Source organism: Eulemur rufifrons, chromosome 7, assembly GCF_041146395.1.
Source record: "Eulemur rufifrons isolate Redbay chromosome 7, OSU_ERuf_1, whole genome shotgun sequence".
NCBI classification, from domain to species: Eukaryota; Metazoa; Chordata; class Mammalia; order Primates; family Lemuridae; genus Eulemur; species Eulemur rufifrons.
The window spans coordinates 206,359,751-206,387,587 of NC_090989.1; the positions used below are offsets into that span (position 1 = coordinate 206,359,751).

The window sequence follows — 27,837 nt, forward strand, 5'->3', positions numbered from 1 at the left end:
ATAAACAGAACCAAGTTATGAATTTGCTAATTTGTTTATCCTTGTAATCATGTTTGTTTTTATTCAGTCTTTCACTTTTCATGTTATTAATTTTAAGAAATCTTTAAAATAGGTGCTGGCATTATTTACTGTCAAGAACAATGATTTGTGACAGCAGGCTAAGATTGCTGACATTTTTTTTATATTCAGAGTTTGTAAAAACAGGTTTTAGGATGTTAAATTTTTACAGTTACTGCACGATTGATATATTTCCTTTTCCCACAGAATTAAAGCCTGTTAAAGATGCAATTTGAATTTAATTCTGGGAACATACTAAGAATAGCATCAGGGCATTTAAGAGGAACTAAAAAGAAGGCACAGGCCTCATCAGCCCTGCTACCTGAGCAGCAAGAGGTTGCAGGATGGTTTTTCCTCTGTCCCAAGGCTTGGCAGGTAGAGGAGAGAGGAGGCATACACGGCCAGGGGACTCGGAGGCCACAGCAGCACCAGGGGCTCTGCTGTCCTAGGCCCCTTCCCACAGGCTTGTGCCGGCATTGACAGGAATAATTGCGCACACAAAATCAAACAGCCATTACTTTCACATCCTTTGTAAAATTTAATGCCCAGCCTCTTTATTCTGCATTTTATTTCCCTTCTTTAGAATTAAATTACTACCAGGAACAGTTTTCTGAGAACTGAAGAGGAAGGAAGGCTGCATATCATGGTGTGCGATCCTGCTAATAAAGTGTATGATCAAACACAAAGCCAAGTTTAGCTTTCAGCCCTAGGACCACAGTAAAGCCACAAGATAACCACCCTTTTCTGAAGGAACAGTGCCGAGGCCCAGGACAGGTGCACTGCCTTTTGGGCTGTCTTCCCTGCCTGAGCCTGCCTGGTTTCCAGCTTTTCACATAACCTGTCTGCATCTCTGCAGTTAGAGAGGAGAGCTGGGGGCCTGTCTCCCTCCCCTTCTCCATGTCTTTGTGACCAGGCACTCCCAAGATGCCCACTGGTGATGAGCACAGGCCTGCCCACTTCCCTCCTGGACCGCACTTCTGGAGGTGGGGCCACGCAGGACAGAGCCACACCCAGCTCATCCTGCCTTCTCCAGTGGCACAGGGTCTGGATTTTGGATTATCCCAGCTTTTCCAATACTATGTAGCTCCTCAGACAGTAATGCCAAGTGTTAGCCAAACATAAAAACATTGATCCAAGTACAGAAAGAGCTGAAAACACTGCTTTTCTGATAAAGGACATGGTAAAGAATAGTACTTCATTTCTCAGTGAAGAGTGTATCTGGAAAGATGTGGCTGGTTGTTGCCTTTTAGAAAACGTTAACGGTGTAAACTTTGGAAAACATCATAATCAGGCAGTTCCATGACAAAGTCTCCATACCCTGAGGAAGAAGCAGGTAGTGGGTGTGGATCTTGACACGTGGATTGCAATAAGTAATAGGCTCCAACCTTTTACTCGTTCTTTTTCCTACTTAGACATTCTGTCCACCTTCTCAAACCAAAAGGCTCTGTGCTGTTCAGGAACTGTGCCGGGTTTAACATACGTGAGTGAAACATTGGAGGCAAAGGAAGACCCTTTTTGCAGGAGTGACTTGTGCTTTAATCAGTGTAGGAAATGACCTAATGAGAAGATTGATTTGTGCTAGAAAAGTAGAGAATAAGCGAAACTATTCAGAAATAAGATTGTTTTTTAAATCAATTATGTAGTAACGTGAAATGGTGATATTGCCAGATTGCCTTTGTGCACTGTGTATTCAGAGTCCTTGGGGGAGTGTGTGTGTGTATGTGTGTTGGGAGGGGAGAAATACTTAAAAAGTACAATAAACCAGGCTGTGATCTCACCACATGTGTTGAATTGAACACAACTCTTCTGCATTTAATGAAGACTTTAGCCTTTAGGGGTAAATAAAACATCACTAAACAGGGATGGCCTGAATATTTCTTACTGGCTGTAATCATTAAAGCCATGAAAAAGGTGGTGGGGTTATGTTACTTATTAACTAGAATCGCTCTTAGATTTGATCAAGACGCGGTTGCCCATGGCGCTCTGTTTCATGTTTGTCCTTTGTTTCATTGACACGGTCTGCCCTGGCCTTGGTGCTGCTATAAAAGCAGCGAAGCAGTTAAGAGCCAGACCCAGAAGGCTCACAGACCTCCTATCTAGCCGCCCTCTCTTCCCAGCCCACCGACCTCAACAAACTTCTCAGCCACTAGAATTGAGCCTGAAGTCACCCATAAAGCTGCACATTTGGGAGTTGGGGGAGGGACTTGGAAGAAATCTTCCCCTTTAGAAGGAAGCTGATGAGTTCACATGTAGCTCAGAGCTTTTAAAGGACTTTATTTTCCTCACATGTTGAGCCAAACAAGCGAAGAGTCAGTGAGACTGATTATAAGAAGAAGTTGGAACTTAGATGTATTAGTTTCCTATTGCTGCTATAACAAATTACCTCAAATTTAGTGGCTTGAAACAAACAAATGTATTATAGTGTCTGGAGGTCAGAAGTCCAACATAAGTCTCCCAGGACTAATGTCAGGGTGTTGGCAGGTCTTCCTTGCTTTAGGCTCCAGGGAGAATCCAGCTCCTTGCCTTGTCCAGTTTACAGAGCTGCCTGTATGCCTTGGTCCCTTCCTCCATCTTCAAAACCAGCACGGTCTGGTAGAATCCTTCTTGTGCTGTGGCTGCTGCCTCTCTCAAATTCTCTCTTTTCTGCCATCCTTCTGCACTTATAAGGACCCTTGTGATTACATTGGGCCCACCTGTATAATCCAGGCCCTTGTGCCAAGGTCAGTTGGTTAGCAACCTTAATTCCCCTTTGCCGTGTAACTGAACATATACACAGGTTTCAGGAATTAGGATTTGGCCATTAGCCTGCCTACCACACCAGATGATGTTGATAATGTAAACCTGCGACTCCCCCAACTCCCGGCCCTTGGCCTGGTACCGGTGTGTGGCCTGTTAGGAAACAGGCCGCACTTCACTGCCTGAGCTCCACACCACCTTCCCCCACCCACAACATCCACCTCCCCCCACCCACAACATCCACCTCCACCCCGGTCCGTGGAAAAATTATTTTCCATGAAACCACTCACTGGTGCCAAAAAGGTTGGAGACCACTGATGTGAAGGGTAGTGAATCGGTGAGTTCACAGGGTTGGATAGTTGAGAAACACATGGTGTGGTATTAGAAATGGATTTTCAGTGGCTTTGTAGTTTCCTATAGCTTCTTACAGCTACTATCAGAAAAAACAATGTATGTACACATGTTTTATATATGCTATAAAAGTAGAAAAAGTCATTATATCTTTAAATGGAGTTTCTAATTTATTATAATATCTAACATGCCAATTACTGAATATGGAAGAAATTTTAAGTGACATGCAGCTAATTTATAATACCAGTTTGGGAGAAATTGGCATTTCTATTCAAAAGAATGATAGAATTGTCACAGTTGTATTGACTTGTGAATAATTGAATTAGTCATTGTTTTGTGGATTTTTATGCTATAATTTGTTTTATTAACACTTTATAGGAAAACCTTCAATAAAATGATTCTCTATTTTTAACACTATAAACATTCTTTTTAGTGCACATATATGTAACATTTTTACATAGTTTCAACTGCCGTATGTGTACATGTTCTTTGTGTATTAAGTGGCTTGACTTTTCTGTGTCTCCTTCCCCAGTGATCTAAGACTGTGGGTAATATGTGCCCCTCTCTACAAGGCCGTTGCAAAGTCAGCTGAGATAACAGATGTGAGAAGTTCTCGGGGAGAACAGCTCCATCTGCATTTGCATATAGCTGAGCTGCTGAGGTTAAGCTGTCAACAGCTTCCTAGTGAAAATGTCCCTGAAATAGATATGACATTTACCTGTAATGGCTTTCTTTGCCTGTGAAATTAATGGTGTAAAGCTTTAAAAAAAAAAAAGTGTATTATCTTTGAATTTCTCTTTTAAAGTTGATCCTATTTTAACAAATTTTCATCATTTAGTTGCTAAGAATCACTGCTAATGGGCACAAGATGGAAACTTTGATCCTGCTACAAGACAGGTTACATTAATTCAAAACTAGCTGTGCTAGATGCAGGGTAGAGGTGGGAGGATTAAAAGAAAAGACATCCCAGGCCTACAAGAAGCTCAGAAATTAGAGATTCATACACAGCAGCACTCCAATAATTCTGCTGTAAAGCAGAATAGAATTAACAGGGTACATGGAAAATGAATGAGAATAAAACCCAAGAAGCACCTATGTGTCTGGAAGGGTAAGATTGGCAAAGGGTTCTTTAAAAAAGTGGCCCTTAAAAAGTCATTTGAGAAGAGGGCATTGCAGGCTAAGGGCCTGGTTTGGCTACAGACAGGTTAGTTGAAAGGCTGTGGAGAGGATTGGGACTGGAAATGAGGTATATTGAAAGGCACACGTTGGGGCATACATGTCACTGTTTCAGTCTGAGAACAGAGAAGAGACCAGGATCGGAGTTGTGCTTTAGGGAAACCTACTGGGCAGTAAGGCAGGCTGGTGAGGCCCTAGGGCCTGCACTCTATAGAGGGGACACTGGCCCTTGGGGGAGGGAGAAGAGTGGAGAGCTGTGGTTTACATTTGGTGGTTACATTTGGTAGGGTGAAGAGTTGCATCCCTCACACCACGTATCTTGGACTGTGCACACAGTTGGCCTTTAAGGAGCTTGATGAGGCAGATGGGCCATTATAAATTCAAGCCCAGAAGCAAAGTGTGTCTTTAGACAGAAAAGGAGCAAACAGCCATGCTTGGTGTTTCCTGACACCCTAGAGAGTTGGGTTGCATCATGGCAGAGCTTGTGCCCAAGGTCACTAGGTGAGTAGCCAGGCAGGATTAGATCTGAGTCTGAGTGACTGGCCAGTTGACAGCGCCCCTAGTGGCTGCTAGCTGTGAGCGGAAGAGAGAACAACGGGTTTTAAAGAGGGTGGAGTTTCATCGCCTGCACCTGGCACGACCCCAGTCTGGGCGGTGCAGCGCACCTCGCAGCGCGGGTAGAGGATACAGGCTCATGACGAACTGCGGGGCTGGGAGATGTCCTGGACGCCCGGCTGGGGTAGCTACAGGGCTGGGTGCAGGCTAGGATGCCACCATGACCCCCTGTGCCTGGCAGCCCAGCCTCTCTGCTCCTGTGTCTCCTTTTGGAGCCGTGAGACTAGGGTCCGGTGAGGAGCCCCAGGACCAGGACGACTGTGTTGTTAAGATGTCCTTGTATTAGATGTGTGCCAGGCTTTGAAGCCAGGCTTTTGGGCGCATGAGTTTCCCTAAAATACATTCTTGTCCTGGACTTCCACACGTTCCTGTGATTAAGGACGCTGGTGGCTCTGACCTCTGAGTGAAGGACTTTAGGTCGGGGATCTGGTGCACTCACCCCAGGACTTCAGATTCAGAAGGGGAGTTATGATCATCAAGGATTGCTGTACTGCAGCCGCCCCCTCCTAAGAGCCAGGTATTTTCAGTTTTTTCCCCCCATTCATACTCATTCTCCTTGTGCCTCTAATTAGCTCATTGTTCGTTTTCAGAGACATGCTCCAGGGACAGATGTCAGTTTACGTTAGTTCTTACCGTCATGAAACTAACGTGAAGTTAGTTGAGAGCTGGGAACCACACGAGTAGATTTCCGGCAGCATTGCCCAGCGGGCCCCTGCAATGGATAGTGGTCTTTGGGGATTTACTTTGGCGATGCCTTGGGAAGACGTCCACTGCCCCCACTTTGAAGAGAGGTAGGAACACAGGGTGATTGTACGAAGAGGAAAATGTTAACTTACAAAAATAGCTTGAACAAATAGTGTTGGGATCATTGAGAAATGAAATCTGTGATGTTAGAACTGTTTATCTAAGGTGAAGATACTCTCAAGACAGTTTGTAGTTTATCCTAAGGCATACTCCCTATCAGTCGAAAGCAGAATTGGAAATTTGACCAGCAGCTTAATCGGCAATGGCTTTTGCTTTTAAAAGTAAATGCTAAAACCAGTTTGTGGCTATTGGAGGTTGACTTTTGGTGTATTTTGTAAAAATTTTCTTTATTCCTGTTTCTCATTGCAGAGTATTTATGTTGTTTATATTCTAAAGGTAGATATGAATTTTTCAAACTGAAAAGTAGTTTTTTAAGGAATTACATTTAATGATTTTAACATTCATATGCTTTTTTTTTTTTTTTTTTTTTTTTTTTTTGAGACAGAGTCTCACTCTGTTGCCCGGGCTAGAGTGAGTGCCGTGGTGTCAGCCTAGCTCACAGCAACCTCAGACTCCTGGGCTTAAGCGATCCTCCTGCCTCAGCCTCCCGAGTAGCTGGGACTACAGGCATGCGCCACCATGCCCGGCTAATTTTTTGTATATATATATTTTAGTTGTCCATATAATTTCTTTCTATTTTTAGTAGAGACGGGGTCTCGCTCTTGCTCAGGCTGGTCTCGAACTCCTGACCTCGAGCGATCCACCCGCCTCGGCCTCCCAGAGTGCTAGGATTACAGGCGTGAGCCACCACGCCCGGCCAACATTCATATGCATTTGAAAACATGCAGAAAGCTTATTAATGTTCTTAGCATTGAATGGAAGGTGTTGTACACAAAGATTGACTTAGCTAAGACTTCCATTTCTAGATCTTGACTCAGTGGGGAATTTAGGGAAGGATAAGTTTTTTGGAAATACTGTTTTCTCTGAAGGAGCTTTCTTCCTGTGTTTTCAGTTGCTCACCATGTTTATTTCACCTGCAGAACAAGTGTTTGGGAGTCTTTTCTATATTTTTATTTCCGAGGCACCTGATTTTCTTAGTTTTAAGTATTTCAGAAATGTCGTCTTATTTTCAGGGTACTAAAGTGATAAGCTTAGGTAGATATTAACATTTGAAAGTGTTTGCAGTTTGTTTTGTTTCTACTTGTTTTAACTTAAAATTAGTTGACTTTCTTGTTTAGGATTAACTTTTAAATGGTTACTACAATTTAAATTGTATTCAGCTATTTGTCATATTAATATTTAGAGAGGCAAACTTAGCTGCGAAGCAGAAATGGCATTTTGTAAGAAAATAAGCCACTAAGTTAGTTTTCTATAATGTGAACAGTTCAAGATTTCCTTCATTTAAAATTGGGGACGTTTTAGAGTACATGTTAATAAATGTATGAAATGAGACTGAAAGCCATACTTACCTGAAATGTTAAAAATTAAAATATATTTTTGGAAAAAAAATACATTGAAAGGGGAAGAGTCTCATAACCTATTTTGTGCAAAGTTTTCATAGTGATGATTTTAATTTTTTATATTTTTCTCCATTCAGTAGTTCATTGCCTGTGATTTTTTTTCCTTTCACGTAAACTTGTAAATTGTTCAATAATTCTTTTAAATTGGTGCAGATTACTTGAAGATCAAACCAGTACTGTCAAATAAGTATAAGATAGCTTTGTTTTTGATGTTTTATTTTTCTAAGCACACATTTTACAGTTATAATTTTACTCATCCTCAAATCTCCACTGTGCATTTAAAAGCTAGAACTAAGAGCTTAATACCCAGAACTTGTGAATTGAGTATTACAGTTTTCTAGGAAAAGCAAGCCTGCTCACTTCCCTTAAGGTGGGTCCCTCTGGTTCAGGGCGGTTATCTTTCTAGTTTTGTTGTGAAGTGCATCTTCTAGAAATGCCTGCCTCTCGCTTATTCCCAATAAATAACTTTCCTCTCCTTGAAGTAGTTATTCTAGTTGACAGTAGTTGGAGTTTTTTTTAATTTTTTTGTTGGGATCTGTTCTGCAGAATTGGAAACAAGCTGGTTTCTTGTTTGCTGTGCAAATGTTCTGGTTGTTTAGGGTGAAGATGCCAGTCATTAGCCATTAAAGCTGTCCTTGCACCCAGAAAACTCATCTCTGACATTCCGTTTTTTCTTCTTTGGACTGCCATTTGAATGATTTTTGTGTGAACAATTAGCCACCTCCACCAGTGCTAATTAAGATTATGCAGATTGTTTGCTAGAAAGATGCCCTGGGTGGTCTGTTCCCCCTTTATTCACATGATCTATAAACTATTGAAAAACAGTCCCCTCACATCTCTATATGTTGCACATTTCCATCAAGTGATCCAGGAACATTTGTTCTGCAGGAGGGACCAAACTTAGAAGTGTGTGTGTGTGTGTGTGTGTGTGTATACAGATATATAAAATTTATTTTTTTAATAGTGGCTTTGATTTTTCTTTGTTAGTTGCAGCCGGCATAGTCTGGTATTTTTTCCACAGTAATGCTAATACCCTTGTGAAATGGCATGTACGCTAGAGGTTTAAACTTTTTTTTAAATACCATGTGCAATGAGAGAAAGTCCTCACATTCTCTAAATTAGAGGAAAAATTGCTACAGCTATGACTGCCTTTGTTCTCAAAGCCATTTGAATTGCCGGCTGTGTTGGGACTGGTTTGTACATTGTTTAAGTGCTGAGAGGAGAACTTCTAATTAGAGTAATTGCCGGGTGGGAGCCGACCGTCCCGGGCGGGGCGGGGCGGGGGCCGGCGGTGCCCTCGCCAGGGGTGTGGCCGGGAAGGGGCGCCGAGCCCTGGGAACGCGCCCCGCCCGGCCGCTGCTGGGGCGGGGCGGGGCGGGGTGGGGCGCGGCAGCCTTTGCGGGGATTGGCCTGGGAGGAGGGGGCGGCGCGAGGTGCGGCCGCGAAGATATTAGCGGGTGCGGGTGCGGGCACGGGCAGGTACGGGGACTGCAGGTCCGCCCGGCGCGCGAGCGACGTGAGTACGATCTCGCCCTGCCCGAGCGCGCCCTCCCCGCCCGCTGCGGGCCAGGAGCCGGGCGGGTCGAGACAATTGAGCGGTTTCTCCACCCTCCCCAAATCCCTTCTCATATTCCTCCTCCTGACCTCAGGCTTTCCGCCCTTGGAGCTTTAGCGGGGGAAAAAGTGAACTATTATCCGTGCTCTTCCTAATTCTGTCCTCATTTGCTCACAGCTAACCAACGCTCCGTGGAGTTTGCGTTCCCACTGCCATGGTGATGTCGTTTGATGTGAATGGGATTTCAGTTTGCCTTCAAAAACGCTCTGGGATGCTTGAGTGGCTGTTGCTTTTGTTTTCTCGCTTGCATACTGCTTGTGAACGTTTTAAATGTACAGAGTGCATCAGGGGCGCAGGCGTCGGGTTGTTACTGCGTGTTGTATTGACTAAGCTTTCAAGTAAAAAAAAAATCAAGCAAACCAAGTCCATCAGGAAAATAGTAACATAAATTGCTGGTTCAGGCAACGTTCAACAAGTTAATTTTAGTTTCTGGAGAACTGTTCCCTTTACTGTGCGCGTATGTGCTCACCTAGAGGTGTTCTGGTCTTAGGTCTCGATTCCTAGCAAATACTCCTAGATGACCGAATGCGGGACAGCTAACCAGAGACAATAAAAAAAGCCGCGTTTTAAACTTTGACTGTAAAGAAGAGGTTTTGTGTTGCCGAGGAGGGGAGAAGTGTATTCATTTTTTATTTCTGTCTTAAAGGTAGCTATTACTTAGAAAGTTCTGAGATGAGAACCTCTATCATCAAATCAGGAAAAAAGTGGTTCTCAACCTGTGACATTAGGTTTAGTAATTTTAAGGTCCGTGTATCTACCTTCCACTTTCTGAGGATCTGTGATCACCGATTTTCAAGTTAATTTGTTTTAAATGAGTCATGCTTCATTTTGGAATATAATGTGGAGATTATAGTTGCTACATTGTAACTTTGATATGCTAAAAGCAATGTAGTGGAAACACTGCAAAAATGTGGAAAGTAAACAGTAGTGGCCAGAACATTCTTTAAAGTTTTTCTTCTTTTTTAGTCTTAATTGTGTAAGAAAAATTTCTAAAAACCTGTATAAAGAAAACTTCCATTTCTGCCTCTTTTTTTAAAAGATAAATTCTTAATTTATACATATAAGCTAGAATGCCAAGGGGAGGAAAAGTATGGTTTTCCATAGACTATTTTCTATTAAAATTTGAACAGACAGTTTAGAAATGTCATAGCATTTTCTGTAATTTCCAAAAGGAGTTTTTGATGTTAAAATATATTATTTCAATAATACTGAATTTTTCTTACATGAGTACATTATACATATGTGAAGGAACATACAAAAAGACTAGAAATGCTAAAACTTTATTTTGTGAAATTTCTTCAGGATTCTATTAGTAATACCTTGTATATGCTTGAGATTTTAGATTGCTACTGAGAAGCTCATCTTAGGTTTAATCATGTTCATGCCAACACCTATGAAAAGACCTGCCAGGTCTCAGACCTCCAGGGATTTTAGCTCTGTAGTTAACCACCACTCACCACCACGGGGGTATCCATTTTGAAGACTGACTTCTGTTAATTGACTTTCAAGTACTTGAAATCACATAAGAGGATATTTCCATGGCAGCAAACAAAGCCACATTTCAGATTCCAGGCTCTTCTATCACCTCCTGGCCTTGGGGTCCAAGCTAGAGCTCACAGTAGACCTGATATTATAATGTCAGACTGTTACAGCAGTAAAGTGGATGTTTTGTCCTGAGAGAACATTTTTATAATGCTGTTTCAATCTACTTGTTTCATTGGGAATAGTTTCTGTCATGATGGGCAGTACCTTAGTTTATGAAGTATTTAGCCATTTGTGCGGAGCATGCAACTTTGGGGCAAACAAACTGGGTGTCGTTCATGTCCGTGTGGTTTTGTTCTGTTTCCCAGTGGCATATTTGTGTCACCCTCTCACGAGATGGTGCATCTGCAAGACAGCCACTTCTCTTTCATAGAGAATGCTGGCCCAATAATAGCTTTCCTTCCTTTCACATGAGCTAGCATTTGGGTGAAAGAGAGAAAAGAAGTTAAAAATTAAATTAAACATTCCTTGAAAGTCTGTGAAACTTTTTCTCTGCCCTTCTCTTGAAGTTAAGTCCATTTTTTTCAATAATATGAATTTTCCTAAGTGTCGAAGTGACCCTTAAGAAATTAATCCTTTGCTCTATTCCTCATAAACTTTACAAAGTTAATCCACAGTGTAAAACGTCTGAACTAGAATCCCAGAGTGTACAGAATTTGAGTGAAATATGACTCCTGTGCATTATGGACATTAAATCATTCTGTGAAATAAAACTGAGATACATTGGATAGTAGATTATACAGTACGCCCCACACGTTTTTATTAAATAAAAACAACTTTGTTCCATTATTTTTTACTGCAATAATTCATGTAGTTTGACTTGTTAGACTCTCCCACCTCCCCCGCCATTCCTCCTTAGTTGTGGTTGGATCTCCATACGTTTAAGGACAGGTTTCTTTAACTTTATGACAGAAACCACCTGACAAATTGTAGCCATGTGGCTAAAATTTATGCTTAGTTTGGATTTGGTAGAAAATACAGAAAGAATATTAGAAAATAAAATGTGACCAAAAAGATATTTATGTTGTCTTGACTATGTGCCTATGAAGAAAAAAGCACAGGAACTGGGAGTAATGGAATGTTAGTGTTTTAGACCCTAGAATAAACACCCAAGAGTGAAATTTCCATAAATTATGTTTCCTGCTCCAGAATATGTTGAGTGTATGTGTGTGTCCATGCCTGAATCGCTTGTCTAACCCGAGGATCAGAGTGGCCGGCAGGGTTTCTCCTTCCTTCTGTTGCTTGTCTTTTCCTCACCTTCAATTCCTGTTATGTCATTATCTCTCAAATGCTTGTGTGTCTTACTTTTTTAAAAAAGCCGATAATTTAAAAATTCACTTAATCCTTGACAGGAAGTTTTAACAAGGAGACTATGGAAAGCAAAGGGACAGATCTCTGTCTAAGACATACTATTGAGTTTTTGCACGTACAGTAAAATATAGGTTGTTATGATTCTACACAATCTAACTGGCTTTTTAAAAACATTGCAGAGCCATCATTTCATTGACTACAGTCGATTATAATTGAAGATGCATTTCAGTCATTTTACCATTAGTTTTTTAAATATGAAGAATTATCAACCAGATCTGCTTATCGTACAGAATGTTCACAGAACTTTTTAAGCTGATAAATTTGAATTTGTATTTTTTGGATATCTTCTAGTTTAGAAGTGAAAATCACTTCTGGTCTTTTCATGTGTGGCTATATAAATTTGTTTTTATAGATTCATTTAAATCACTAAATTATTAACTGACAGCTATTCCTGCAGACGTTACCATATTACTCCCTTTTACTGTGTTGGGCATTAAGTCGTTTATTTCAATTTGACTAGCAGGGACCCGATAGATGGCACATGATACGAGGAAAATCTGGTTCCAGTCTTTAAGGAACTGCCTTAAAAATGTACGTTCTTTTTATAGAAGTTAAAATATAATTTTGTTTGAACTCGTTTATTCCTTGTTTAAACTCAAAGGGATCTTATTTTTTCTAGATAAGATTCTGAAGATAGTATTGTGAGAGCTTAGGTTTTTCCCTCATTTGCTAATCACTTGTAATTTAGAAGAAAAACTTTTCAGACTGAATATCCATAAGGATTGCTTATTTATGCATATGAACACAGTAATTTTGTGCATGGTGTAGATTACTTTTCACCAGGAGTATAGGGCTATATAAAAAAAAATCAACCGAATGTTACAAGAGAAGAATCTAGTGTTGATTTAGTTATTTCCTAAAAGCATTAAATTTGTAAGAAACAGTCCCACACAGACCATATGATTTTGAAATATTGGAGTAATATAGGAAATTAGAGGAAGATAAGAAATTCTGGGTTTGAATGAAATTGTAGTTACTGTTTTTCCTCTTGGGAAAAAATCTGATGATATTTAATAGTTTGCTTATATTGTAAATAACAACAAAAATCTGAGCATGTGACTGGTGCTATGCCTCTACAAAATATTTGGAAAATTTTAAATTCTTCCAATTTCTGAATGTTGATTGCATAGAACTAACATTTTATATCTGGTAGTATTAGCATTCACCTTTGTGTAGAAGTATTGAAATCAGAACTTTTGAGGTATATGTTATTTTAAAATGCTGCTATGACTGAGGCTAGAGAGACAATGATAGGTTTCTTGGTGTGCACTAGTGCTAGAAGATCTACCTTTAACTGACTGGACCATCTTCACAAAAGCCCCTGGTTTCCTTCCAGTTGCTAGCTAAGCACTTTGCCAGAGCACTTGCTTTAATCATTTACACGTTTCAGTGCTCTTAGATTGTAGTAATGAATTTGTTCATAAAGTAGATCTTCTCTCCATTAAGTAGATTTTTAGGAAGTATTTGTAGCATGGTTTAAGAAAAATATTTCAACTGGAGCTGGAGGCATAAAAAACGAAGAAGAGAAGGAGTGGAGATCTCGTGTAGGTTACACAGAGAAAAAGCCGACATGAAGTCCCTTATTTTCTTCCGACATAGCTTTAGAAGGTTATTTACACAAATTCAACCATATTCTATATTTTATTCTGAACTTTTTTCTCCACTAATAACATTTCTTGCCATCTTCCTATATTATAGAAATAATTCCATCTCATTGTTTTTAATAGCTGCATAGCATTCTGTTGTGTGGCTGTATACCATATACCTTGTTTTGTTTGACTCAGAACTAGCCAACAGTTTTCACAATAAAGGCATAGTCATATGCTGGACTTTAGTGGGTCATAAATTAGTGTTTAATTAGAATTTGCAGTTAGAAATATCACTATTTACAAATTAATAACTCAGGTTTATAAAATATATATCTCATTGGAGATAAATACATCAAGTATTAACTACATTTATTAATTTGGCCAAGATCGTTAATTCTGAGGAATCACAAAGAAGGAGATTTCTATGGAAAAAAACTGAAAAGACAAGAAAAGTTAGAACTATTTTGATACTTTAAAGTGTTCCAATTTCTTTAGAAATCCTTAAGTCATACATTGAACATGCCATTGTTGTCATGACAGGGCTAGGAGACTGAATCACTTAGGAATTTTTGTTTTCTTTTTCATGAGCGATGATCTTGAGGAAGCATAGAATTCATATGGAGAATGTTCGCCCTTTGGCCCCTTTGTAATTGATCTGGCAGCTTCCAGGGTGGGGGAGGCAGACGCAAGGATCCCAAGCTTCTCTTGCATGCGCAATACTGGGAAATTTTCAATTTGAGTGTTTACAATGTTTTATTTTCCAAAATGTGTGATATAAAATATTAGTGTACACATGATTGTAAGAGATCCAGTTGACAAGAGGATTGCATTTTATGTACTTCAAAGAATATGCTTTGTGTCGGATTGCATATAGTTTGGGTAATACTTGAACAAAAGTTAAGGAAAATAATAGCACATGAAAATTTGACCCTTATAATCTGGAAACACGAGAATGATTTATGCCAATAAATTGTTTCAGATACAATTTGCTAATGATGGTGTCTGTTTTAGTCCCTGTGGTGCCACTTTTGGAAGCACCGTGGGCAAAGGCATGGTTCAAAAGTACAGTAGTCTTTTTAAACTGTGGTCATTAGAATTTCCAAAAAATAAGTAAATGTGCTTTTTTGTATATAAAATGAATCATATGAATATTTGATGCTGCTTGAATTTTCTTTCCAAAATTTGATTATGAACAACTCCCTAAAGATATCTGATAATCAAAAATAACTGATTACGCTGAACAAATACATGATTATGGGTTTTCTTTATTTTTAAGAAAATTATTTTCATTCTTAATTACTTGGTGACCTTCATTTGCTGGCAAATCCAATTTTATGTCTCTCAAATAATGTGAATAGTATAGACTTCTGTTCCTAAGTTTTGACAGTTCTTTAAACTGTTAAGATTTTGCTTCAATGTGTGAAGAATGGTTTTTCTTTTCTAAGTTTTATTTTCATGAGCAATTCAGACCAAGTGTGTTTTTCCTCTATACAGGTTACTTATTTAGAATAAAGATTATCTATTTTTGTTACTTGGAAAAGTGTTTAAATATTTAAAAAATGACAGAGATGGATGAAGACCATTTATTGGCATTTTGGGAAGACCATGCGTTGCCCTGGCCAGTGGTGGGGGGGCGGGCAGAAGTTGGCTACACTTGGCTTCTGTGACTACTGAGCATTTCTTTGGGTTGTTTGGAAGGAGAACTCTCTTGCTTTTGTTTTGAGGAACTTCATGGATTATATCTTCATTTTGCCCCACTGGCAAAAATCACCATGTGAAAATTTATACAATTTAGAGATTTTTGTTTGTTTTATTTGCTCCAGATCACTGTCTAAAACATGTCCTGGTTTGTAGCTCTGCCTCTGGTCTTGCAGCTGAGCTTCCCTGTTGCCCTTCACGAGGGTGCTATTTGCGTGGGAACTATTTCCTCCTACACCTGTGGACTGTGGGGACAACCTGAGGGTCTACTCACGTGGTGGGTGTGTGATCTGAGAAGAGCGGAAGTCAATTTGTTAGACTTTGGGCAAACCTCATAAAAATCAGAGACATTTTATATCTATAGGATCACCTTTTTAATCCAAGGGGCAAAGGAAAACTGTAGTGTATTGTGCCGTACACTGAAGGCCTTCTGCATGTGACTTTCAGAGGTCAGCTCTTTCATTCTGGATTGGCCCCTGCTTGTGTTAAATTTCAGCCAGTAAGTCTCCAGCATACAGAATTTGTGATTTTTCTCCCTCCCCCATGTCTTCTGTTTTTGTTCTGTGTAAACAGTTCCTGCCGTAGTAACATAGACAAATATAGCAGAGAATGCTTTTCTGGAAGAAGAATGCTCCCTAAGCATTTTTTAACCATTTTTGGGAAGAATTGATCTTTCTGTGTGTTTCAGACAGACTGAAAGAGGGGAGGCCCGTCGCTGTAAATTGAAGTGACATCATATGTATTGCCCCCATTGATCCGCTTTTAGTCTCCAGCCAGGATAAAAGGAAATGGCATCAGGGAGGAAGCATGCTCCATTTAGGCACAGATCCCAGAGTGATAATGGGGTAATAATAGAACTCACGCCACTGTCAATCGGTGGCTGCATTAGTCCCAGGCTCATTCCCTGTCTGCGGAGCCGTGCAGTGACTTTCTTCGTGTGCGGCTGCACCATGCCAGCTGGGCTGTGCCGGAAGGTGCCTTCGTTTGCTTTCAGAGGGGTGAGGCAATGGGGCTCGGATGTTCGTGAGCACTGGTCCCTTTTCACGGGTCCTGCCTCTGGAAGGTCAGTCGTGAGACATGTCCGGGGCATTTTCTGATCTAGGAGGTGAGCTGGCCTTTTCCGCGTAATGCTAATGGAAGAAACGGTGGAGGGGCCTCAGTTGTGTGGGTGGTCTTCTGGGAGCTTGGAGAGAGCGATGCCCCTCGTGACAGCAGTAAGTGACTTCTGGAAGAGTCAGGGTTTTTTTCTTTGTGTTGCTTGTAGGTTAGGAGGGTAGGTTTGAGCAATTCCTATTTTCTTTCCAAGAGCTTGTGTAGAAACTCTTTCAGACCATTCAAAGTTATACAGTTTGTGTCTACTCTTAAGTTGAGTGGAGGGGGGGGGCGGGGAATAGACTTTTTTTCCCCTTTGTACATTTCCCGGTAATTAACAATTATGAAATCGTCCATGTTTAGAGCTAGAATACAGACTTCTAAAATCGTTAACAAGTAGCATTTGTACTTATCTCTCCAGCATTTTATTCGTTTGAGTAAGTTTTACAGTCCTGTGAAGTTCTCTCTTTCAAGTACTCACATGACTTTGGCACCCCATAGTCTTATTTTGTCTAAGTTTCTGAGGCAGATGCATTTTAAAAATACTGAGCTGGTCTCCATATGGAAAAAATAATAACCCCATCATGAATTCCTTGTTTGTGCAAAGGAAAGAACTTTCTATTTCTGTCACTGTTGAACTGTGGGTGTGAGCACTATGAGACCCCCAGAAATAAAGGCACGTTCTTTTTATGATGTTAAAAAGAGCTGCTTTCGTAGGGGGGAATGCTCAGAGACATATTTTATTTTTCTTGATCATTCCATAGTATGACTAAAACCATGTCTATCTCCTGGAGTACTGCTGTATTAAAACACAGTTGGCCTAGAAGTCATGTGAAATTTAATTTGATTTCTACGTGGGTGGGAGTGGAATGATCCACACGACATTTCCTATTACCCCTGCGCCAGCTGCCAGGGCTGGTCTCCCTGCCCAGCACTGCCTCTGAGGACATTTGCTGGTATATGGTATCTTTCACTTGCCTTACAAACATTTTGGCTTATTACATATCATTTCTTTTTCATCGTAGGGTGGTATTACAGGGAGCAAATGTTTATTTTACAAAGAGAAATGTGCTGTATTAAAGTAGCTACTTACCTCATTTTTTTGCCTTAATATCCTTTTTTTAAGGTCTGTTAATCTCATTTTTTAAAAATGTTAACTTATTTATGAATAAAGGATGCTTAATTAGTTTTATTGTCTGCCTCCCCAAACAGCATTTGTTCACTGATTTTTTTTCTACCTTTTTCATTGTTTAGAAACTTCATTTCTCCCCCATGAATTAGAGTTACAGCTGAAAGCCAGATGGCTACGGGTTGTTTACTGAGTGAGAGTCATTTCTGTAAGTCTATTCTAAAGAGTCGGACTAGCAGAAATCTCCTGGCATTATGGAGGAATGTTTTCAGCGTGGTTGTGTTGGTCCTTGTTGAGTTCTGCCTGCCTGTGAGCAAGCTGGCTCTTGCAGCAGTCTGTCGTTGGTGCCTTGTTAAAGGAGGAGCAGATACCTGGAGGGGGCGTGTCCACCTTTGCTCTTTATTTACCTCTCTCCAGTTACACTTATTGAAGAACCCTAAGGATTTGGCCACACATGTACTCCCTCCCTTCCATCTCAGCTGTCTGTCTTACCTCAGGGGCTTAGCTTTAAATATTTCCATTATGTAAACTTTGGAGAAGACAAAAACTTCCAGTGACTGTTTCAGTTCTGTTTCTATGTGCAGATGTGTGAACTTTCTGCTTAGAAGAAAACTCTGAGAGATATACAAGTATGAATCCAAGTATTTTGATAGGTTCACATATTAGTATTTGTTTGATTTTAAACTGGAGCTGTGTTTATTTGTCGCAGTTGGGGTAAGTTGAGGACCAATCTAGTTGTCTTACTCAAAGGTTTTTTTTTCCTTTTCTGTGGGTCTCTTTAGTTTAAACCAAGTCCCAAATGAGAGTTCTAACAATAGGCCTCTTTGTAAGTGCAAGCACATAATAGGGAGATGCTTTTCTTTCTACTCTTTCTTTTCCTGTAATTCTGCAAATTGGTGGGGCTCGTTCTTTCTGTATTTAGTTAGCAAACGAGACCCCCATCTTGGGCAGTGGATGTTCTGCACTGGATCAGGCCTTGTCACTGCCGAGAATCACTTCTCTGTTGGGCCGGGTTCTTTCCCAGAAGCCTGCCTTCCTGTGTCTGGAGGGGCCTCAGTCAACGTCAAGCTCCCATTGCCCTCAGACTGGCTGCCTTTAGAAATGCTACTTACCTGTTTTGAGAGTGCCTGTGGAGGTGGGATGCAGGGCAGGCTGGGCTACTCTGACCCAGTCTGGGCCCTTCCCACACCTACATATTGCTGGGTGTTCTTGTCCCTGGAGTGTGGCAACCGTCCCTTCCCCCAGCCCCTGCAGAGGGAGGTGGGGTGCCCAGGCCAGGCCACTCTGGCGTGGGGAACCCAGGGGAGCGCACTTTGGCAGTAGCAAAACAAAGGAAAGTAGCGGGGTGGGGTAAGGAAGGCCCAAGTTTGGAAAGAAAGGGAAGACGCCATGGAGAGCGTTCATTGCAGGAGGGTATCTGGTGAGCAGCTTTCAGGGAATGGGTAGGGTGCACACGAGGCCACAGGCTGAAGACTCAGCCTCCAGCAGAAAAGGACCTCCCTTGGCACATTGAAGGAGGCTGCAGGGTGAGATGGGTGGGGAGGAGGAGAAGGAGGGCAGAGGGAGCTGCTTCAGCCAAGACAGGAGGAGCCAGCAAGAAAGGCAGAGAACTAGGTTTCAGCGGGGCTGCCTGGTCAGGAGTGCCACGAGGCTGGGTGCCCCACACGTACCTACCTCTGAAAGGTGGTCATGGTGAGGAGGCTCACCAGAGGCTTGGGGTCCTGGGTTTGGCCTCTTCTATAAAACAGATTTCTTTTTAATATCATAAAAGTAGTCTCATGTGTCTAAAACTATAGAATATGATAAATCGGTGGTTTTTGTTACCAGTGGCTATGTAGTAATTTGATGTTTTTAAGACATCTTACAAGCACTGACTTCTCATGAAAAGAAATTAAGGGCCAGTGGTTGAGTCCTTGTGTGTAGAACCTCATAGGTCAGCGCTAATTGTAATGTGATTTCGCTGAAGGCACTTTGTTTCTCCTGTCAGCCTGAGAGACTGTCCACAGCCTGACTTTCAGGTGGAGTGATGTTATGAGACAAACAGACCGAAGAACCAAGCGGTGTGCATCTGTATGTTTCTGTCTACCTCTCTGTCTCTATAGGAAAGTGGAGTTTTGTTAGAACTTGGAAGGGTGAGAAGAGGAAATGTAAGAAATGCATTCTTTGTGGAATTACATGGTGGATGTTGCAGTGTAGCCTAGCAATCTCCCTGCGTGTGCATTATGGCAAAGTGTGTTTGTGTGTGTGTGTGTGTGTGTGTGTGTATGAATGAATGAGTGGTGGGGGGATGTTGGAGGAGGGGAGCTAGACAGAGCACACGCTTGAGGGCAGAAAGATGAAGGAGGGGAGGGAGAGAAGCCAATAATTTTTAAAATTTCTTTTAGAGTAATAGAAAGTGGCAATTAAAATCCAAGTGTTCATATGAATTTTCTATCAGTCTGCTATTGGCTTCCAGACCTGTAAATTTGAGTTAGTTGATAGGAATTATCTGGGCATAAGCAGGGATAGAGAAAAGCTAAGTGTGGAGAATGGTGGAGTTAATAGTAATAATTTTTAAACCTTGATTTTTAGAATAAAGTATTTTTCAGTTCCTGTGAAGTATATCTTAAATTGACTTCTCCGGTGGGCTGCTGTGCGAGGCAGTGCCGCCAGGGTACCCAGATGAGTCAAATGAAGTCTTACTCTTCGGTTCTTGGATTTCACAAATGTAGTTTGTTTTTTATTTTTGTACCACACAAAGACTTCCTCTTCTCTTTGCTTTACTGGTAATACCACTTTTGACCTTTCTTATCTGAAAACTCAGGAATATGGGTGACCTTGTGTGTTTGTGTTCCGTGTAAATAGCTATATGTATAATCATTTGTACAACCTTTTACAATTTTTTAGTGGAGTATAAACTTATAATTTTTATAATGGAGGAAACACATGGTTCTTGTTTCATTATATGTTCTTTGTTTTTCATTGTGTAGCAGGTGTATTTGCAGGGTTCATTTGGTAAAGAAGGAAATCTGAAAGCTGCTTATTTCTGTTAAGTATCCATGTGTTTGCCTAAAATTAGATGGCTTCTTGAATCTTTGTCTAGGCTAAATTACATTTTTTTGGAATATGCATGCTATAAAGGAAGGGATCTGATAAACCATGATAATGTTTTATGAAGATAAGCACAGTTTTGATCTGCTCTAAGTGTAGAACTGGGCTGAAAAGTCATGGGAAACGGTTTAATCAGACCCCAGAATGCAGTGTCTTTGGGGGATATAGACAGTATATACCCTGAGGTTTTACAAAATTCAACTCAGCACTCCTCCCATGTTTCAGACATACGCCCAGGTTACCCTGGATTTACTCTCTTTGGTCTAAACATTTGTGTTTAGTTTCTCATCAGCTGAATGGCATTTCACAGGCTGTTTGGTTTTACCCTCAGCTTCTTCCAGACCAGCTGGTCTTGCTTCTGGAGCGTCTCTTGGAACAGAAGACCTTGAACCCCCGAACTCTGCGTAGCCTCCAGAGGACATACCACCTCCACGATCAGGATGCCGAGGTAAGCAGGAACGCCTTCAGAGTTTAAACAGCAGACCCCAGTGTTGGCAAAGAATGACGATCCCACTGTAGTCCCAAACTATTGGAACTACCATTTCTATTAGCAAAATTCCAGGTGTTTGCTGTATGAGTAAAGAACAAGTGCTTGGGGCAGAGCTAAGCTGCTCCCCTCGGTGTGCTTGCTCCAGCAGGGGCCCTCTGATCATGCTTGTGCTGCTCACCAGAGTATTTTGAAATCCTAAGTTTTTCCCTCTTACTTCTTAAATTGTAAAGACAGAATAGGTCTCCTAAAGGAAGGAGCAGGCAGGGTGGAGTGTTTTTGAGCTATTAACTTGGGCGGGTCATCTTGCACACTGATGGTGGCACCTTCCTGTTGCACATGAAGGAAACTTGGCTCAGATATGTCAGAGCTCCTTGGTTGCCTTCAGTTAGGACAGGAAAGCAGCCATGTGTAAAGGAAATGAAAACTGAATCTAGCAGCCGTGGTTTGAAAATTAAAATTGGATGCTTGTGGGAAAGCAATATGATGTAGTCCTTAATATCTTTTACCTTATTATAAGGAATGCAATGTGAATCCTAAGATGAATTCTGGGGTATTTTTTAATATAAAATAATAAATATTTAATGTATTCAGTCATCTTAAGTAAAAAACAAGAGCTCAACGAGAAATCTCTTTTATATAAAATTCCTAAAATGCTGAAAACGCAAGTAAGTTTGGTTTGTTTCAGTTGAAAATAACTCTGAACATTTTGAAACTGTGCAGTCTAGTACAGCAGCCATTAGCCACATGTGACTACCGAACACTTGAAATGTAGCTATTTTGAATTGAGATGTGGTATAAGTATAAAGTTTACAGTGGGTATTGAAAGCATTAAATAAAAAAGCAAAATATTGTAATAATTTCTCCCTATTGATGATATTGAAATGATATTCAGGATATATTGGTTTAAATGAATTTTACAATCATTAAAATGGAGTAAATTGTCTGGGCACGGTAGCTCACACCTGTAATCCTAGCACTCTGGGAGGCTAAGGCAGGAGGATTGCTTGAGGCCAGGAGTTCGAGACCACCCTGAGCAAGAGCGAGACCCTGTCTCTACAAAAAATTAGAAAAATTAGCCAAGCATGGTGGTAAGCGCCTGTAGTCCCAGCTACTCAGGAGGCTGAGGCAGGAGAATCACTTGAGCCCAGGAGTTTGAGATTGCAGTAAACTATGATGATGCCACTGCACTCTAGCCTGGGAGACAGAGCAAGACCCTGTCTCAAAAAAAAAAAAAAAAAAGGAGTAAATTGATAAAAGCCAATGCCTTATTAACTTAAGGTAAAATGGACATTGTTATGCATTTTAAAGTCCCGTAAATTCAGGAGTAATTGAAAAACTCCAAGAAGACACATATAACTTCTTATCCACCTGAGCAACTGTTACTATTTATTTCAACTCTTATATTTTTGTTTATAGGAGTTTCCAAATGCCAGACTGTTATATTGAATTAGTGTTTAAAAGACCTTCCTATTTATAGGCATTGGGCTATGTTTTAATGGGAGCTGAATACCACTGAAATGCCAGGACCCTATGATGGGCATGGACAGACCAGGGCGAGAGGATCAGAGCAGGCGCCGGGCACCTGTCACTTGATGTCTGGAAGCCATGAGGTGGGAGTCCCAGTTTCTCCCCATCCTTTGGGCATAAAACACATCCTGTTCTTAACTTACAGCTCCACTTAGTTGTTAAAACAAGCAACCAAATAAAACCTTTGGGAAGTATAACAGGTTTTATTTGGTTGCTTGTTTTACATCTTACGAGCTGTATCATGATGCCCAGACAGGGCAGTCTCTTCAGTGTGGATCCCTGGTAATGAGAGACAGGGGTCTGAGTACATCTTTGCTCAGTTCATGTAACTAATATGACCAATGTTCATGCAGTTCACAAATGCTCTGCTAGGAACTAGGAACATAGCAGTGGAAACGACAGGCAAGGAAGCCTGTCTTGTGAAAAGACAGCTCATAAGTAAATGAACAAGACAACTTCAGATAAGAGCTGTGAAGGAGATATACAGGGCAGAGTTGGGCTAGGTTTCTCTAGATAGAAAATTCAGGAAAGGTTACTCAAGAGATAGTGACATTTTAGCTAGGACCTAAAGACAAGAAGCAGCTGTCCGTACAAAGCCAAGGGTCAGGATAGTTTCTGTACAGAGATGACAGCAAGTACAGAGGTATGAACTTGGCATGTGCTAGGATGGGAGTCAGCAAACTTTTTCCACAAAGGACCAGATAGTTAATATTTCAGGGCGCACAATCCTTGTTGCAACTCTTCCACTTTGTTGTAGGGCAAAAGTGCCATAGACAGTATGTGAACAGACAGATGTGGCTGTTTGCCAATAAAATTTTTTACGGACCCTGAAACTTGAATTTCACATAATTAACACATCTCAAGATAGTCATGGTCTTTTTTCCCCCGTCACTTTTTAAAACCATTTGAAAACATACACACCATTCCTAGCTATGGACTGACTTGGCCTGTCACACAGGGGTTTGCTGGCCCTGTGCCAGGGCCTGCAGGGTTGAGGTCAAGTGAGCAGGAGCCAGATTGGGGCCGTGGGGGCTTAAGGCTGTGGTGCACATCTCGGGAAGTGCCTCCGCCCCAAACTCTCAAGGTCCTGGCAGGTGGCTAGTCACATTGACGCTTATCTCACTGTGAAGTTTCCTTGAACTGTCACTCAAAACCAGAAAAACAATAGGATTTTGGCCAACCAGGGTATTTTCTAGAAACTTTATTAGTTAAGTGTGATTTATATTGACGCTGATTAACAGGAGTTTAGTCGAATAATCATCTACCTTTATTTTAAGTGACAGAAAATTTCATGGGAGAAAGAATTATTACTTGGTAGGAAAAGTCTCAAGGATCCTGACTTTATTCTCGGCCCTTCTTGACTTAGCAAGCAAGGATAGTCCCGTCCATTTGTTATCAGGGCTCTTAGACATGGGGTGCATAGCCATCATTTGAACGGTGGCTAGAGATACTGGAGTGAGGCAGGCTGTGTACTCAGTATCCCTTTGGAAATGGCTCTAGAGGGGTTTCCTGGCAGGGAGCAGTGTGAGTTATGGTTCTGATGCTCTTTGCTCAGGGTGCTGCCCCAGGACCTTGGGACCACAGCGTTGAATTAGATGTCTGGTGCAGAAAGACGCCAGCCTGGGATAATGGAGTATCTCTCTAGTACAGAGAAAGAGATGCCCGAGAGTGGTGGGTGGGAATGGCCATTCCTTTACCTGCTTTGTCTGGATGTGCCCTTGTATTTATTTCCAAGATATGCAGAAAGGCTCCCCTTGCTCTCCTGTTGACTGGCCTTTTTCCTGAAAGCATGCGTGTGAAGTTACCTTTGTAGAAGGTGAGCCTGCCGTTAGTCCTTAGATTCGGCAGTGTTGCCGTGTTCACCTGCTTATGCCCCTCATTGCGAAGTGCACTGCAGAGTTCTTTTGTTGGCCAAGTAGTGCGATCTGAATGTAGCGTGTTCCCGAGGTAGCCTGTCAAGAGAGCCTGGACTGTGTGAGAAACCTGTCCAGATGGCTCAAGGGCAGCGGGCTCTCCATTCCAGTGGTTGCTTTAGCTTCTGGGCCATCATCCCTGTTTGTCCCTTTGCTCCTTCCTTCTCTGAATGGGTGGACCAGTACAGTCTCACCCACGCACAGAAGGAAGGAAGGACAGGTTTATTTTCAACTGTTCTTGTGTGTCTCCATAGTTGTATTGCTTCTGTGTTCCAGTTGTGCTCCCAGGTCAGATCTGTGAGTCAGAATCTCTGAACCATGGACTGAGTCTGAGGATGCTGCTTGGCCAGTATTTGCATGTTGGGGGTTTGTAGGGACCAGCCTTCTGAATACCATTCCAGGTTATACTGTACCCTCTGCACCCCCACCCCATGTGTGCGTGCATCATGTGGTGTGAATATGCAGGTCTGCTCTGGGGGGAAGTGGTGCCCCGTGTTCAGAATTTTGAAGAAAACATGCACAAAGACAAATGAAATCAGAAGGTGGGTGGAGCAGGGCATACCGGCCTAGGCCACCTCATGCTTTGCCGTCCTCTGCAGGGTGGGACAGGGAGGGGCACCTCTACATTCCTTGGCCTGGAAAGTGAAGGTCACTGCAGGAATGGGCCATCTTTCACCCACCAAGTCTCGGACCGCCGCCTTTTGCTGGGCTGCTTCAACTAGGAAGGAAAATGAGCTGATGGGAAATTAAGTCCAAAGGAGCACCTGTCGATGGTTTTTTGAGTATATTTCTCAAATAGCCATAAAAGTTTAAAAATATATTTGACAGCTAATTCTGGGAACAAAAGATGTTTTCTAAGATAGATCCCTTTTTAAATGGTAAATTCCTTGCCTGTCTTAGCAGGTCTTTTAACTGTAAACTAGCTACCCCCTGTTAGCAAAGTGAGCCTTGCTGGAACCTGGCTTTGTGACCTCTTTCCCCAGAACCCCACAAATGACCTCAGGCAACTTTGTTTCTACAGACTGCGCTGAACACTTTGAAATCAGGGGCATGCCTCAGGTGATAAAATCTCCCAGCATCATTTTGGTGGTGCGGCTAACTAGAAAGGTCCACACTGTGGCATGCCCTGCTCTGATATTTCAGTTCATATGCTGAGCAAGAAAATTAGTTTTCTGGGAGGAGCCATTGGCAGCATCAGTTTGTCCTCTCACTATTTTGGGGGAAATACTGTTGGTTTAAAGGAAGGGGCCTCCTGGATTGGATTGGAGCGTCTCTGTCTTCCCCAGGGTGTGACCTTCACTGCACTCCCTCCCATCAGGGTACTGCCCCATGCCCAGCCTCACGTGCAGGGAAGGATGGTACCTGCTCATGTGCATGTGTGCGGCTCTTCCCTTTCTTGATCTCGTCTAAACACTCAGGCCAGCCGAATACCTGGTACTGGCCAAGGCGTGCTGACGCAGCAGTGAGCTGGATTCAAGCCCCAGGGCCCCAGCCAGCTAGGGACCCCAGACAAGTTGCCCACCTTCCGCGGGCCCCATTTTCCATATCCACAAAGCTGTGCCTCCACTAGACTGGCAGCTTTTGGACTTCTTTTTATTACAACCAACTGGAAAAACTTTGTGAAACTGCCTTTACTCTGATATTTTCTATTTTGTCCTATTTCACTTTCTTTTAAAAATGTGCATTGTGACATATAAATTGATCTTATGACCCACTAATGGGTCACAGACCACAGTTTAAAGAATGTTGAACCTGGATAGTTCCAAGGCTCTCATCAGCTCTTCTGTTTCCTCCTTGGGGACTTTGACCAAGGTTCCTGAACCTCAGTTTCCTCAGGATTAAAGTGGAGCCATAAACACCTTCTTCATGGGATTGTTAACAACACAGGATAGGAAAACATCTGTGAGAGCCCTGAGAAAATGTAAGCACCCATAGTTTTAACATAGTTTCTGTTCACATAAGATTCACTTCCACTCATTTGGTCTGAAATGGTGACATCTTGTTGCTTAGCTGAAACAGCTTTTGTACTATCTCTTTACCTATAGCTACTTTTTGTTTTAATCTGTGAAGACTGGCAGAAAGAAAGAGAAAGGAAATGGGCCCAGTTGCTAGATGTGTATTCTGTTCATAGTCCTCCTTTGTAGGCTACCCAACTACTGGGAGCCCCTGTGTATTTGGTTATGCAATTCTTGAGCTGGGGCTTGGTGGTTGGGGGTGGAGGTATATTGTCCAGGGTGAGGGGAATCTGCTGCAAATCAAGGTTTCCCAACCTTAGCACTACTGACATTTTGAACTAGATGATTCTTTGCTCTGTGGAAGGCTGTTCTGTGCTTTATGGGATGTTTAGCATCCCTGGCCTCCACCCGTGAATTGCCAGTAGCAACCCCTGCTCTCTCCCATCGTGGCACTCAGAGTGTCCCTAGACACTGCCAAATGTGTCCCTTGGAAGGCAGAATCACTGGGTGAAGAACCACTGCTCTAAGACAGCAGCTGATCCACAAAAAGCAATTTTTAAAATCTCATTTAATAAAATGCCTGCTGATTGGTTACAGCACAGAGTGGAGTAGCTAGAAAGACATTGAGAGGCCACCCTGAGCCAGCTGTACTCTCCCAAGACTCTAAAGAATGTAACCTTGGGAGGTTGCAATCTTTCATGTGGAAGAAAAAAGAAGGAATTGCAAACTAAAGCAGTAGGAGCAAGTACATCTAAGGAAACAGATTAGTAAGTAAGGACAAACCTGTTTTACCACTCATCCTGTCTGCATTCTGGACTGAAAAGGACACTTTCAAGGTTGATTGCGAGTGGAAAAACATCTAACCTTGCAGCATTGGCTGTGGCTGAAGAGCCCTTGCAAACCATGTCCATGGCTCTAGGTCTCCTACCATGCCTGTGATAGGTTTTACATACGCAGGGAGATGTGTATTTTAATACATTGTTGATGGGAGAACTCACTGTTTGCTTGGCAAGAAAGCAGCGCAGCATTTATTTGTAGTCCAAAGGTGGAAGGTGTGACTCCAGCAGCGCAGTGGTCTGATAGCTTTGATGCTCATTTCTGAATTTCATTTGGCCAAATGCATGGTTCCTATGAATTGAGCATTTAATGATTAACAGGCCTAGAGGGGCATATCAAAGTGGCAGAGAAGAAAGATTTAGCAGGATGTTATGCCCCTGGATTACAAAACTTAATCTGTCCTCATGATTCTGCTCATTCCTTTTAATGCTAAAACTCTTTCCATTCAAGACCACTTTCACCTTCTGCATCGGGGCTTTGTGAAGGAGGGTCTGTTCCCTGCCATTGTAACTCCCTGTTCCCCTTTTCTTTCCTGGTTGCTTTTTTGTAGTGTTATGGCTACAAATAAATAAGACATTTCTATTTTGTTTTCTCACAGAATAGTTCAGAGAAGAGGCTAGATATAATCTCTTTGGGCTCTGTTGCCATTTCAGGGTGTGCAACAGTTTATTAAAATGCCGTGTGCTGAACTTGGCTCCTCTTGTCCCTTGATCAGAATCTAAGTAACATAGAAAGGCAGAAACCCTGGTGTTGCTGATGTCAGGTCCTGTAATCATGGTGGTGTGTGAGG

The 27,837-nt window shown here is 41.8% G+C and overlaps 1 protein-coding gene across 5 annotated transcripts in view; it reads left to right on the forward strand.

The window, feature by feature from the left end:
* AOPEP (aminopeptidase O (putative)) overlaps positions 1 to 27,837 on the forward strand; it is a 306,549-nt gene that overhangs the window by 256,132 nt on the left and 22,580 nt on the right. For 4 of the 5 annotated variants that reach the window (XM_069476298.1, XM_069476301.1, XM_069476303.1 and 1 more), the window contains one exon: positions 20,657 to 20,773. The exons of the other annotated variant lie outside the window; for it this stretch is intronic. In XM_069476298.1, coding sequence (XP_069332399.1) covers positions 20,657 to 20,773 — 117 coding nt within the window. The remainder of the gene's footprint in view (positions 1 to 20,656; positions 20,774 to 27,837) is intronic. 5 annotated transcript variants of the gene reach the window in all.